The 16,425-nt window shown below is 40.2% G+C and overlaps 1 protein-coding gene across 2 annotated transcripts in view; it reads right to left on the bottom strand.

Annotated features, from left to right (window-relative positions):
• LOC139454307 (A disintegrin and metalloproteinase with thrombospondin motifs 16-like) overlaps positions 1-16,425 on the bottom strand; it is a 220,051-nt gene that overhangs the window by 23,149 nt on the left and 180,477 nt on the right. For both annotated transcript variants that reach the window (XM_071235933.1, XM_071235934.1), the window contains exons 7-13: positions 14,369-14,452; positions 12,550-12,709; positions 10,671-10,776; positions 10,278-10,415; positions 9,465-9,618; positions 9,071-9,166; positions 5,141-5,289 (exon numbers count right to left, since the gene is read on the bottom strand). In XM_071235933.1, coding sequence (XP_071092034.1) covers positions 5,141-5,289; positions 9,071-9,166; positions 9,465-9,618; positions 10,278-10,415; positions 10,671-10,776; positions 12,550-12,709; positions 14,369-14,452 — 887 coding nt within the window. The remainder of the gene's footprint in view (positions 1-5,140; positions 5,290-9,070; positions 9,167-9,464; positions 9,619-10,277; positions 10,416-10,670; positions 10,777-12,549; positions 12,710-14,368; positions 14,453-16,425) is intronic.

Below are 16,425 nucleotides of genomic sequence, written 5' to 3'. Positions count from 1 at the left end.
TGTTACACACTGGGATACTGGGTGATACACCTGTCATATATTAGACATTGTGGGATACTGGGTGATACACCAGTCATAGTTTACACACTGTGGGATACTGGGTGATACACCTGTCATATATTGCACACTGTGATACACCAGTCATATATTACACACTGTTGGACACTGGGTAATACAACTTTCATATATTACACACTGTGGGATACTGGGTAATACACCAGTCATATATTACACACTGTGGGATACACTTGTCATATATTACACACTGTGATACTCCAGTCATATATTACACACTCTGGGATCCACCTGTCATAAATTACACACTGTAGGATACACCTGTCATATATTACATACTGTGGGATACACCTGTCATATGTTACACACTGTGGGATACACCAGTCATGCATTACACACTGTGGGATACACTTGTCATATATTACACACTGTGGGACACACTTGTCATATATTACGCACTGTGATACATCAGTCATATATTACACACTGTGGGATAGTGGGTGATACAGCTTTCATATATTACACAATGTGGGATACACCTGTCATATATTACACACTGTGATACATCAGTCATATATTGCACACTGTGGGATACACTTGTCATATATTACACACTGTGATACATCAGTCTTATATTACACAATGTGGGATACTGGGTAATACACCAGTCACATATAACACACTGTGGGATACACTTGTCATATATTACACAATGTGGGATACTGGGTAATACACCAGTCATATATTACACACTGTGGGATACACTTGTCATATATTACACAATGTGGGATACTGGGTAATACACCAGTCATATATTACACACTGTGGGATACACTTGTCATATATTACACAATGTGGGATACTGGGTAATACACCAGTCATATATTACACACTGTGGGATACACTTGTCATATATTATACACTGATGGATACTAGGTAATACACCAGTCATATATTACAAACTGTGGGATACACTTGTCATATATTATACACTGATGGATACTAGGTAATACACCAGTCATATATTACACAATGTGGGATATTGGGTAATACACCAGTCATATATTACACACTGTGGGATACACTTGTCATATATTACACAATGTGGGATACTGGGTAATACACCAGTCATATATTACACACTGTGGGATACACTTGTCATATATTATACACTGATGGATACTAGGTAATACACCAGTCATATATTACACATTGTGGGATACACGTCATATATTACACACTGTTGGATACTGGGTAATAGAACAGTCATATATTACACACTGTGGGATACACATGTCATATATTACAAACTGTGGGATACACTTCATATACTACACACTATGTGATACACCTGTCATATATTACACACTGTGGGATACTGGGTAATACACCAGTCTTATATTACACACTGTGGGATACACCTGTCATATATTACACACTAGGATACACCTGTCATACATTATACAATTATTCCATCTATAAGACGGTGGCCTGTAATCAAGTTTGGCCAATCGAGTGACTATTATTGAGAGCAATGTTCCTTACTGTTGGGGTACCATGACAGACTAGTGCCGAGTCTGCCCACCCAATCCACTAAGTCACCTCTAACTGGGGACAAACCAATATCACCATCCCACATTGTAGGGAATTAAAGCCAGGTCTTGAGCATGACAAGAGCATGCTTTTAAGACCTGGCAACCCCACAGTGCCAACGATTGTTGAGAAGCCACACATGTGATGACTTCCCAGACTATACTGGCTGCAACACAAACACCTACACTAGTTTCTTCCTAACGTAAGGCTGATTGTAAGGCTGCTTGTACAAGTCGTATTCTTATCTCCTGGGCCACTTCAGAGTGATCCAACAGTAGGCCAGACTCCCATCATTCAGCACTGTGTTCACCAAGCAATCAGTTACACAACAATCATATTAAATCTATTATCTCCCTCTTGGCTGATTCCACAAGGGAGAGAGTGGGGAGTTAGCGTGAACTGAGACGTTCTCTACGCTTCACAAGATTAGCAGTAATAAAACATTTATGGCAATAATTCCTGTCAGTCCTTGAATCTCACCTTTGCCCCTAACAAGGAGGCACTGTACGTTTTCTAAACACACCTCCATGAAATGGTCCTTCTACAGGAGGTACACAAGCTTAATCCCACCACATAAGAATGACAGGCGTAATTCTGAAAGCGGCCCCTGGACCCCACAAATACAACTCAAGCAGAGGGCATTCACTGTATAATCAGAAAATTATAAAGTATAAAGTTTTGAAGTTGTTGTTCTGGTGTAAGAAATCAAAGAAGAAAAGTAACCCTCCCATTCCCTAGCTACCCTCAGGGCCACACAGTTCTTCCACTGTTGGTAACAATGGTTCTAGCGGGCACCTGCACAGAAAATAACAATGATTAGCTGTGTCCCTAAGCTTAATTGAGCCTTTGAGCACACAAGTTTGAAAGGTTTAGTGAACCATTACTCGCAATGTATGTTTGCAATGGTCTTCAGATGGACGACAAGACAATTATTCTCTTTACGAATGTGCTTGTTGCATTTAACAATGAAGCACTGTTTAATGTTGGCCGACATTACCGCTAGGACAATGTTGACTTAAGCTGTAAATGATGCTTATCCAGGTAGGACAACAGCTTCAGACGTAGGGTATTAGTAACAATATCGGCCCATCTCACAACACACACAACAGTCAATTATAGGGGCGCCTCTACTTAGCCTCCTGCTACACTGTGTGAAAATCTTTGTCACTGAACCAATAAAACATCTCACAGAAGACAATTTTATTAGTCCCAGGCACACAGATATATATATCTAGTGTTATTTGATGATTTCTTGTTATCTGATTCCAAAGACTTTTTGCATTATTGAGTTTCAACTAAGATCTAAATGTGTGAGGTGTGCCACTGCAAAGCATACAAAACAGGAAACTCACAAAGATTTCTTTGTTAAATTACCTCTTTCTGAAATTTGATAACAGATACTTTCAATGATGGACACAATATATAAAAGGATTTTAATTGGATGTGTGATCCAATGAACAGTGCTGAGAGATATTTTGATAAATTATAACCTTATTTCTTGTGATAATTCTAGCTACTGGGTCAACTGTATGCAACCTCAACTGAAACGATTCAGATCACGTTATCAGTAAGGCTGCCTGCTTTTTGTGTGAGATTATTCATGTTGTTTGTTGTTGTTTTCCGTCTCACTCAGAATTTTTCCAGCTCTATGACAGTGGCTTGTAAATAATGAGGTCTGGACCAGAACCTGCAGGGGTACTATGACACACACTCAGACAAGTAACAGAGTCTAACCATCTGATCTGAGTGAGTGAGTGAGTATGATTTTACGCTGCTTTTAGCAATATTCCAGCAATATTACTGCAGGGGACACCAGAAATGGGCTTCACACGTTGTACCCATGTGGGGAATTGAACCCGGGTCTTCGGTGTGACGAGCGAACACTGACCACTAGGCTACTAGGCTCTGATCTATGATGCTGCTGTTTATGACCATTAAATGTTACTGGAGAGATTTACCATTCTGTTAAAAATTTCTAAATCATTTTCTATATCCACCCATTTTCTCACCAGAATATATATCATCTCCCCATTTCAGAAAAATAGCCTTGCTCTTTCTTCTCGGCAGGATATTCAAAGAAGTGAAATTACCCTGCCTATTGCTTTGTTTTTGTCTCTACTCCACTTTTTCAGTTGTTTAAATTATTAACAAAGATATAGCAAGCATTACACTGTGAATAAAGCACAATGCAATGAGTCATAATGAACACATTTAAGGTTTTTGAACTCTTGTGGTGAAGACTTCAAATTGCGAACAAATTATCAACAACTTTTCAGATGTATTCTCAACAAAAGTCATTTTTTAGTTCAACTTTTGTTTTATTTCTTCTGCCTGTTCCCACTGAATCTGATCATGGAGATGTGGCCTGCCTATCATCCCTTATTCCACATTGTGTAGTGGATATGTCATCTGCCCAGAGAGGGGAAGGTCAGTAGTTTGATCCCCTTGCCGTTCATTCCAAAGGATGGAGCTTGCTGTTACCATGCCTGGCATGGCAAGTGCTTAAGGTAGAAAGCAGTAAGCTGTGTCAGAGTGGGGTATCTCAGTGGGCTGGCACTATAAACCACGTAAGTCAGACTTGTACAAGCTGCAACATACACACACATGCATGCAGCTATGTAAGTGAAATAATCTGGAATGCCACATTAAACCCAGTTTCACCTCACCACACATCATTCCAATTAACCTCAATTTGTTTCACCCTCACCTCACATTATTCCATTTCACCTCACCTTATTTCACGTTATTCCATCTCACCTCACATTATTCCACCTCACTTCATGTTATTCCATCTCACCTCAAGTTTCTCTCACCCTCACCTCACGTTGTTCCATCTCTCCTCACATTATTCCATCTCACCTCATGTTATTCCATCTCACCTCATGTTATTCCATCCCACCTCAAGTTTCTTTCACCCTCACCTAACGTTGTTCCATCTCTCCTCACATTATTCCATCTCACCTCACGATATTTCACCCTCACCTCATGTTATTCCATCTGACCTCACATTATTCCATCTGACCTCATGTTATTCCATCTCATCTCATGTTTTTCCATCTCACCTCACGTTATTCCACCTCACCTCATGTTATTCCACTTCACCTCACGTTATTTCACCTCATGTTCTTCAATCTCACCTCACGTTATTCCACCTCACCTCACGTTATTCCACCTCACCTCATTTATTCCACCTCACCTCACGTTATTCCACCTCACCTCATTTATTCCACCTCACCTCACATTATTCCACTTCACCTCACGTTCTTCCACCTCACCTCATTTATTCCACAATGGCCTGATCCAGAGAACCATCACAGCACTACATCTAGCATTTCAAGGAATAGTGTTACTGGTCATTTAATCCTAAGCACAACTAACCTTCACAATTAACCAATTAACCAATCAGTTATGACTTAATCAAAAATATTCACATATACATCATTGCATCTCTTGCAAATATTTCTTGTATTCCTATTTCCTGAGTCCTCAGAGACTTGTGGTGCACAGAGGATAATACTCTAAATGTACTCACAGCGGATTGATACATTCCCTGCTCCGTGACTTGACTCCCTTGCCGCAGGTCCGTGAACACTCGGTCCACTTGGTCCACACGGACCAGCCTCCGTTCACTGGCTTTGGTCCATGGCGGCCATATTTCACACATTTACCTTGGCGACACCACTGAAAGGCCAAGGTGAGGGGGTTAACTTTTGCATGTGGGAGAGAATGTTGTTTAACAGATGTTCTACCTTGTATTTGGAAAGAACTTGATTCTGATTGGTCAACGAGAGGTATCAAAACAAAACAACAATCTCTGTTTGAAACCTCTGATTTAATGGCCACATCACCATGGAAGCTAATATTTATAGAAAAAAGTACTCCTTTTTCAGTCATAATCAGAAGGCATTTTGAAATAATATGCGCCATCATAGCTTACAAAATACAGATTCACAGTAACTACAATTATCAAAGTATGTGTGGCAATACATTTTAGGCAAAAAAAAAAAATAATAATCAACAAAGAAAGTGTATTTCAAGTACTAGGGACAACAGAGAGCTTGAAATTTGGTGCTTTTCTATATCCAACTATGATGTCATAAATGTTGTGTCAGAGTGAGTGAGTTAGTGAGTGAGTTGGGTTTAACGCCGCTTTTAAAAGTATTACAGTTATATCACAGCATGTCAGCTTAATGTGGGAGGAAAGCCCGAAGTGATGCTGGTCTCAGACGTTTAACACTTCAGTGAAACCCACGAGCACAGGTATGGTGCTGACAAACCTAGAAACATTATCGGATTCAAAATCCACAATCATAGGTTTCTGGCATGCCCAAGGGATGCAACTCTGCACAGCGAATCGCGGCGCCTTAGACAACTGGGCCACCCGTGCCCCCTTTGTGTCAGAGTGAGCAGTGTGACCTTATAATACTGATGTGCAGTGTAGAACTAAACCTTGCAAGTGTGCCTCATGTTGGCTCACGTAATCTACATGCTACTGGGTTACAATGACAAGCAATCGGCAAAGTCACGGAGTTTGACCACTCAATCATCTTTAGTTTGGGTGGGATACAGAGACATAATATTCTTACCTGGAATCCCAATGGAGAGGATCTGCTTCAAATTTTATGGAACTTAAATACTAGTCCCATAACACTACCCATGCTTGTCGTAAGAGGTGACTTTGCTTGCCGAGAGAGGCGACTAATTGGATCAGGCTAGCTGACTTGCTTGAAGCATGTCATTGTATCCCAATTGCATGGATTGATGATCAAGATATCATTCACTGGATTGTCTAGTCCAGACTTGATTATTAACAGACCGCCATCATATAGCCTGAATATTGTTGAGTGCAGTGGTAAAAACAACAAAGAAAACCAGAGATGTGTTAATACACAAACTGTTAATTCAGACAATTCACCAAGAATTAACCAGAACTAACAGGGTTTCACTGAACACAATAGCATGATTGATATAGATGTATGTTACACACTGCATGTAATCAAATATTATACTGTACAAATTCTGGAATTTTGACAAGCCCATTTCCATTTGGTTCACTAACAATCCAGAAGTCTGTATGACCAAGACCAAGCCCCTGAGGTTTCACCAATTTGTTCATTGGGCTAAGCCGAAGCCGAAGCCGAACACTAACATATGACTGATCCTACACAGAAACAAACTCCTCCTGCCTGCCTGGTGTTGTACTCACTATGCATCTATCCAAGTTGCCTGATAGACTATTTCCCCACACACCCTGGTTGTTGCTCATGCTATCAACCACTGGTCTCCCTGGCCCTGACTTGGTTACATACCGCTGCAACAGCCGGATTATTGCTGCCTGAGCAAAACACATTCACTCACTCACTGAAATCTCCTTCTTTATTGCAAATTGTCATTTTCTGAAAGACAGTAAGTAAGAAAGAAGTAAAAAAGGCAAATTTAACACATTTGCATTGTAATTTTTTAAAAAAAAATTTCGGAATCAGCAACAACACAACTGCCATGGCATAACAATCCCTTGTATCTGTGTGTTGCTGGTGAGTCAACATGCACCTGTTGTTGATCGTTGATCTGCCTCAATCAGCCAGCACTGTTCAGGCAGATATGATACACATACCCAGAGGGCATCGTGAGCATTCACGATACACAGTAACACTTACAAATGATTTTTGGAAAGAATTTCAAGAATTCCTGTTCATGTCAAGAGTTTAAATGAGGCACGCCCCAGTAGAAGTTTGTAACTACTGGTGCAATGCATAAAAGTGATCAAAAGTTGTAGGAAGACGTCACCTTGCAGCACCAACCATCACGGAGGTGATCAGTGCACAGACACAATCAGAACCCTTCAGTATAAGCCACACTGACCTACTCTCAAGGAAATACGTCTCATTTTTTTTAATTGTCACTACAAGCTCAAAAATAAACAGCAACCTGCTCTGAAATCTTCTGACATTTACTTGGAAAAATGAGCTGGTTTTCTTCAGCTCTCATTTAGACTGATGCTTAGATAATACGTTTGAATTAGCCTAGGGCAGGATATGATATTCTAATGTTGTTTTTATACAAGAAAAATTAAATCAAACAACTGTCATCAATTTAACAGGTTTGTTTTTTTCAGACTTTGTTTAAACATTGTAGAACGCATTATAGATCCAGTTACAGGTCTTGTTTGTGTCTGGTAATTCAAGTTTTTGTAATCTGATGTAATCTTTTATGCTGTACTTGAAGAAATATTTGTTCATGGAGAGATATGTATCCTGACTGCAACACTAGGCCCCGAAATACATCTTTTTAAGCACAAAACATAGATGTGACACTTCCAGATTTCCGCATCTACTCCGACAAAGAATGATAGCTGTGTTAGACTACCAAATGGGAAATTCTTTGTTTACTTTGTGATATGTTCCCAGGCAGCTGACATAAAAAGCTGCCGTGATAATTATATGTGAGCAAGACATCTCAACAATCAATAAATGTTGCATTTACATTTAGGCTGATTTTGGAATAACAAAATGTTGGAGTTAAATTGGGAAACAGCTATAAAATTGGGTGTACTTTCTGCGCCACCTCTCTCCCCAATGTGACTAAGTTGTGCCCACTACATCTCAAATGTGACCAAGTTGTGCCTAATACTATCTCCCCAATGTGACCAAGTTGTGCCTAATACTATCTCCCCAATGTGACCAAGTTGTGCCCACTACATCTCAAATGTGACCAAGTTGTGCCTAATACTATCTCCCCAATGTGACCAAGTTGTGCCTAATACTATCTCCCCAATGTGACCAAGTTGTGCCCACTACATCTCAAATGTGACCAAGTTGTGCCTAATACTATCTCCCCAATGTGACCAAGTTGTGCCTAATACTATCTCCCCAATGTGACCAAGTTGTGCCCACTACATCTCAAATGTGACCAAGTTGTGCCTAATACTATCTCCCCAATGTGACCAAGTTGTGCCTAATACCATCTCCACCAATGTGACAAAGTTGTGCCAGCTACACTCTCCCCCAATGTGACCAAGTTGTGCCTAATATCATCTCCCCAATGTGACCAAGTTGTGCCTAACACAATCTCCCCAATGTGACCAAGTTGTCCCTAATTCTATCTCCCCAATATGACGCAGGTTGTGCCAGCTACACTCTCCCCCGATGTGACCAAGTTGTGCCTAATACTATCTCCGCAAAGTGACCAAGTTGTCCCTAATTCTATCTCCCCAATATGACCAAGTTGTGCCAGCTATACTCTCCCCCAATGTGACCAAGTTGTGCCTAACACTATCTCCCCAATGTGACCAAGTTGTGCCTAATACCATCTCCCCAATGTGACCAAGTTGTGCCTAATACCAGCTCCCCCCATGTGACCAAGTTGTGCCTAATACTATCTCCCCAAAGTGACCAAGTTATGCCTACTCACTGACCCCGAACCTACAGCTCTCCCCCAATGTGACCAAGTTGTGCCTACCTACCATACCCGCACCACAAGAGGTTCCTTCTGCTGCTGGCAGGAACTTGGTCTCACATCGCTTGTTGCCCCGGTAACACCACAATGCCTTACATGTGTCCTGAAGAAAAAGTATCAAATTTTAATTGGAAGGAAGAAGATATTTATTATTTTAATCACACTTATATTCCAGCAAAATGAGAAATTCACTGCAACACTGTTCATAATTGTATTGTAACTATATTAAACCAACATCAATCCCTAAATCTGAGGAAACAACTCAGATCTGATACAACATATTGCAGTTTTAAATTGGAATGTGTGTGTCTGCTTGTCAAGTAACTAACTGAATAAAACATAATTAAAGCACAAACATCTATGACATTTACACAAACAGCTCTGTCAGTAAAGATTCTCACCTTCCCAAAGTCATATGTACAAAGCTTGGCCTTGCTGCCGAACTGCCACTTGCACTGGACATCAGCATTGTACAGCTCACCAGGCAGCTTAGTGGGGAACTTCAGCTCGGCCACATGCTTGGGTTTGTCCTCCAGGCAGTCAGCTTGAGGGGTGCTGGGGAGTAACAAGGAGTGAGTGAGTGAGTGAGATGGGTTTAACACCGCTGTAAACATTTCAATTATATCAGGTGTCAGCTTGATGATAAGATAAGAGATCTGGTCTGTTTATTGAGGGGAGATAACCTGGATTATCAAAGCAAGTAAGCCTCAGTTATGAGTGTTCCAGTATTCCATGGATATGTTTGGATAGTATGGAAAGTTTTGGAATGAAAACTTTCTTGTCCAGTGTGTATAAGGAGTCAATATTCATTTGATCTGGTCACAGACTCACAGAGCCTGTCCGTGGTGTATGAGGTGAGGTGAGGTGAAATTGGGTTTAACGTCGCATCCAAGATTATTGCACTTATATAGTGACGTGCATGCACGTGTGTGTGGTTGCTTGTACTAGTCCGGACTGATGCCGATTTATAGTGCCTGCTCACCGAGATATCATGCCGCAGTTTAACATGAATACCCCACTCAGACACAGTATACTGACTCCAAGCCGACCAGTTCTTGTTTTAGCCCCTTAATGCTGAGCGCCAGACAGGGTAACAACAGGTACCATCTTTTAATGTCTTTTTGTGTGACGCGCCTGGGGATTTAACTCCTGACCTTCCTCTCTCCGGGCGGAGGCGGTTCCGTGGTGTATGAACCCACAGTTGACCGACTTACTTGAGGAACTTTGTGAGGTAGGCTCTGCTGCACGCTGACCACTGGAAGAGACCATCTTTCCCCATTAGGGTAGGAGCCATGATAGACCCAGCACTGTGCGTGCAGTAGTTCCCCTCGCCATCATGGTACATCCCAAAGCTGCAACACACAAAAATGCAATGTTTTTTCCAGATGAAAAAAATGCAAAAAGAAAGAAATTAAAATTTTAGAGATAACATAAGGAGATAAATAACTATTAACTACTGGAATGTCTTGTCCAGACTCAGTTACTTATGGACTGCATGCAGTGATATTATGGACCCTAAATAGTAAGTATCCATGGTGATATGCAGCTGTAATACTTTTCCACATTCACAACTCACTGCCAGGTCATTCTTGGCTAGCTGTACTTACTTATGTCCCATCTCGTGCGCGATGGTGAGTGCGGTGGCCAGTCCTGTGTCCTCATTGATGGTGCAGCTTCGGATTCGATTACACATGCCCTCTATGGGAGCAAAACCTGAACACAAGGGGGATAACTCTCAATACTTCCATTGTACCATTACATACTAATTGTGAGAAATACTGAAGCAACAAGCAACTCCTGTTTAACAGTAAGATTCAAGTCACATAAGATTGTCTAAGTATGTTTAGGCATCATCTGCTGTCTGTTAGATGATGGTTATAGGCCCTGAAATGTTCTGATTAGATCACAGATCAAAAGTTCTGACAAAAATAATGAAATGTATGTGTATGACAAAATATGTACCGGGTATGTAAAAGCATCCTGCAATAGCGTGATTAAGCCAGTGAGTTGCACTTATTGCTGCTTTTTAACAGTATTCCAGTTACATGACAGCATGTCTGCTTGATGTGAGAGGAAAGCCGGAAGTAATGCAGGTCTTAGACATTGACCACAAGCACAGGTATGATGCTAACAAACCTCGACACATTATCAGGGTGAACCGGGATTCTAACCCATTAAATCGTAGTCTCTGACATGCCAAATGATGCAACTCTGCACAGCACATTGCAGCACTTTAGATGACTGGGCCACCCATGTACCCCGTTGTTGTTGAAGTACATGATAGATGTGTGAAGGGTGCACACTTTTTGTGATCACATTTCACTCCTGTTGTTCTTATAAGTGGAGATGAGTGTTTAAAGGTCACAATTTCATTATTTTAATCAGGAAAGAGACTACTGCCTGGGTACTAAGCTTTATACAGAAATATATATCACCCACCATCAATGTTAGCTTACAACTGTACAAAGAGAAAATGTTCTCAATGCATAGGAACAACATTGAGAGACCAGATGGCTTTTAGTAATCAAAACAAACTTGGCATTTTGAGGCCTGCATGGAACGGTCTGCTTAATAACACTGAGCTATACACCAGTGGAAGTATAACAAAAACTTACTCTCCCTACCTTTGATATTTTATTAATGAAACCGGTACAATTCAGTTCTTAGATGTTCGAAATCATTTTGGTTCAACTCCAGAATAAATCTTGCCTTTTTTCAATATTGTTTAAATTAGTTTTCATGATAACGCAAGAAATAACTTCTAAATGCCAACAGCCACCATTCATAAACAGCACTTTTTTGCCTAAAGGGAACTAGGTTCTGGGAAAATGGCAGACTCTGCAAGTTTAATTCAAGTCATTCAAAACTACTCTGTCTGCTTACTCCAATGTTATGATGCATTACTGTGTAACAGTTCTGATTACCTAGATTATTAACGAAACTGTCTGAATTTCATACACGGCAGGTATACCAAATAAGCAACAAATATTGAACATACACTCCCTCTAACACAAGAAACAAATCTACATTGCCCAAAATATGATTATGTAAGTCTTGTTTCCAGTGTGAAAATATTAACCAAATTAAAGGCAAAAAGAAAAACCCTCTAATGCCTTATCAAAGAATAGTTTGAAGGCAATGATTTGAATAATAGCTCAGTTCTGCAGCACATGTCTTGTTGGAAATGTTGGCCATTGTGGTGGGTGATAAAACTATACTACTGTTGAGTAAGTGAGTGTGTATGGTTCTATGTCACTTATCATATTGTACAGGCAACATCAATGCAGAAATTGGCCTCACCCATTGTACTATTGTGGGGAATTTAATATGGACTTCAGCTTGAAGAACCAACAATTTAACCACTAGCCTACCAAACCACCCCTTTATTCCAGTTGAAACCATCTATGTTCCATAAAATGCTAAAAGACAGATTACAATATGAATCCAGTAATATAATGGAGTGGACACCAAATTGTTTATTCATACCAAGTGTATCACAGGGTGCATTCTTATAGGAGCAGAGATCCATTCCGGTGAGGAGTATAGCATGGTCATGCTGCCGACCGTTGGCGCCAACCAGGACGGACTGCCAGGTACAGAAGCTGTTGAGTGTTCGATCTGCATGGTGGCTCACAACCAGACCTGGCTACGTAATAACAACACTATGAGGGTTTTTTCCAAAACTTCAGAAAAGGTTAAAGAAAACATTATTTATGTTAATGTCACACAATCTGGATAACTTTCTTCAATGTATATTTTACTGGCGACTTCAGCTATCTCACAGTTTCCCATGTGTTTGATAACTTGGGGATAGTTTTACTGGAGTGTCATGAACAGAGATATACACATTAGCAAATCAAAACACTACGAAGACATGTGTTCTTGATGATTTACACATTCCATCACCCCAAACTGCCTTCCACATGAGAATGAGAACAAGTTATACATCCTTGGAAATACTGCTGCAGTGAAATCCATCGCAATGCTTTGCAGACCATTGTAACGTCATCAGTTACCAAAAAGTAATAATCAAAGGACATCACATCTCTGCCACTGAAGCTGGTTAGATGTACTTCTTACACTGAAGACACTGGTTATTACTGTTTACAAAGTGAACAAGTCAGAAGAATGACCAGAAGGTAAATTGAATGTCGCCCTCATGTCTCAAACATATCAATACTCATCAATAAAAATATAAAAATCAAAACACTCAGGGGAGATTCTCCATATGTTTAGCATGTTACCAGACTGATTTACAACAGTATTATGCAAGAATCGAGTAGTCCTCTACTTCTTTTGAGTAGCATGTCATCACATTGGCTGCTACTTTACAGGACATTTTCATCACATGGATCAGCAGAGATTTGGCCTTCCTTACAGGATTAGTTCACAATATGGCCAAGACCAAAACACCATCATTCCATCATAACTGCTTGTCAACATGCACAAACAGTGACCAGGCTTGACGAGGTTGCCCAGAAAAAAACACAATGGCGAGATCTAAGCAGCAAAGGCTATTGTGTGCCCTGGCAGGTGATGTATGCCACTGTTTCCAGGATGTGCAGTGAACCTTATGTGACAATCAACTCCAGTATGTCAAGACAAAAATGTGTCATCTAATTAACACGTTTTCACACTAATTTCATGCTTGAATTACTGTAATGATTTACAGTATACAGCAGTTCATGAATACTACAATGCCTTCCAGAACGTCCCAACGTACACAACCAATAATCATAACCTGATGTTTGCTTACCATACACCCCTCCAGTAGAATGAGACCAACCCACATGTCATCTTCCCCTTCCAGTAGAATAAGACCAGCCTGCATGTCAGCCTACTAACCTCATCCCTTTCCATAAGAATGTGACCAACCCGCAGGTCAGCTTACTTCATCTCCCTCCAGTAGAATGAGACCAACCTGCATGTCAGCTTACCTCATCTCCCTCTAGTAGAATGAGACCAACCTGCATGTCAGCCTACCTCATCTCCCTCTAGTAGAATGAGACCAACCTGCATGTCAGCTTCCCTCATCTCCCTCTAGTAGAATGAGACCAACCTGCATGTCAGCTTCCCTCATCTCTCTCTGGTAGGGTGAGACCAACCTGCATGTCAGCTTACCTCATCTCCCTCCAGTAGAATGAGACCAACCTGCATGTCAGCTTACCTTATCTCCCTCAAGTAGAATGAGACCAACCTGCATGTCAGCTTACCTCATCTCCCTCCAGTAGAATGAGACCAACCTGCATGTCAGCTTACCTCATCTCCCTCCAGTAGAATGAGACCAACCTGCATGTCAGCTTACCTCATCTCCCTCCAGTAGAATGAGACCAACCAGGACAATGTTGATGGTGCTCCCCAAGCTCTGGTCCTCAAACAGCTTGGATACCTGCAGGGAATCAAACTTGTTAAAAACCATTTTCTAAATTACGGTATTCTAAGAAAAATAAGAGACTCTGCTGATTTGATTTTCTCAGGAAACATGAAGGTCAACCACAGGACCTTTAAGCTTTATTCATGCAAATTCACAACTTTGGCCTCAAAGGGTGGTGTGGTCAATGAATATGCATGAATTTCACAAATAAATCCTGTTACTAAACTTACACTACTTTCATGATGTTTAAACAGTTTCATAGTTTATCCATATGAACATATATTCTGCTGACCCACATAATGATGGCATCCACATTCATCACCGGCCATTTGTCACTGCCTCATTGTACTACCATGTAAGTAAACAAGCACCATTGTAAATTGCTAAATGGTAGCATTCATTTCAATTCAAACACAGAAACTGTGTCATTTCCCTCTCTTTCATCCCCACCCAACTCCAGGCAGTACTAGTAAATAGCAAATAATCTGACAACTACATAAATGAATTATCTATATCATCACAACCAGCCTTGAAAGAAAGTATTTCCTCTTTTGACAAACACAGATTGTATCCCAGGCTATACTCCACCTAAAGGAAAGGTGTGGTCTAATAACATGTCTTCAGTCCAAGTGACATGCCCTTTCAGCAGTCATGGTATCACACGGTCCCATAGTGACCGTGCTCTTTGCTAATTATCAGCTTCCTTCTTGTTGATTTATTATCGAGGAATGTCCGGTAGTTTGACCGACTATGGTTTACATGTGAACGTATATACCCAGTAAAATGTCCAGTATATGCACAGTAAATATCCATAATACTCTAAGTATATGTCCAGAATACACCTGGTATATATGTCTAAATACACCCAGTATATGTCCAGAATACACTCAGTATATGTCCAGAATACACTCAGTATAGGTCTAGAATACACTCAGTATATGTCCAGAATACGCTTGGTATATATGTCTAGAATGCACTCAGTATATGTCTAGAATACACTCAGTATATGTCTAGAATACACTCAGTATATGTCTAGAATACACTTGGTATATATGTTTAGAATACACTTGGTATATGTCCAGAATACACTTGGTAAATGTCCAGAATACACTCAGTATAGGTCTAGAATACACTCAGTATAGGTCTAGAATACACTCAGTATAGGTCTAGAATACACTCAGTATATGTCAAGAATACACTCAGTATATGTCTAGAATGCACTCAGTATATGTCTAGAATACACTCAGTATATGTCTAGAATACACTCAGCATATGTCTAGATTACACTTGGTATATGTCTAGAATACACTCAGTATACGTCTAGAATACACTCAGGATGTGGCCAGAATACACTCGGAATAGGTCTAGAAAACACTCAGTATATGTCTAGAATACACTCAGTATAGGTCTTGAATACACTCAGTATAGGTCTAGAATACACTCAGTATATGTCCAGAATACACTTGGTATATATGTCTAGAATACACTCAGTATATGTCTAGAATACACTCAGTATATGTCTAGAATACACTTGGTATATATGTCTAGAATACACTTGGTATATGTCCAGAATACACTCAGTATATGTCCAGAATATACTTGGTATATATGTCTAGAATACACTTGGTATATGTCCAGAATACACTTGGTATATGTCCAGAATACACTTGGTATATGTCCAGAATACACTCAGTATATGTCCAGAATACACCCAGTATGTGTCCAGAATACACTCAGTATATATGTCTAGAATACACTTGGTATATGTCCAGAATATACTCAGTATATGTCTAGAATACACTCAGTATATATGTCCAGAATACACTCAGTACATATGTCCAGAATACACTCAGTATACGTCTAGAACATGCTCAGTACAACCCAGTAAATGTTCATTATATGTCCAGTATATGCCAGAAATGCCCAAAAACAAATATGTGCACCTCCAGCTGACTGGGTGAGGCATATACATTTATTTCTTTAGGGTA

The sequence above is a fragment of the Haliotis cracherodii genome, unplaced genomic scaffold (assembly GCF_022045235.1).
Source record: "Haliotis cracherodii isolate W230 unplaced genomic scaffold, xgHalCrac1.p SCAF_10, whole genome shotgun sequence".
Lineage (NCBI taxonomy): Eukaryota > Metazoa > Mollusca > Gastropoda > Lepetellida > Haliotidae > Haliotis > Haliotis cracherodii.
The sequence above is the reverse complement of the archived record's forward strand: the minus strand, read 5'-3'. Positions and strand labels throughout refer to the sequence as shown.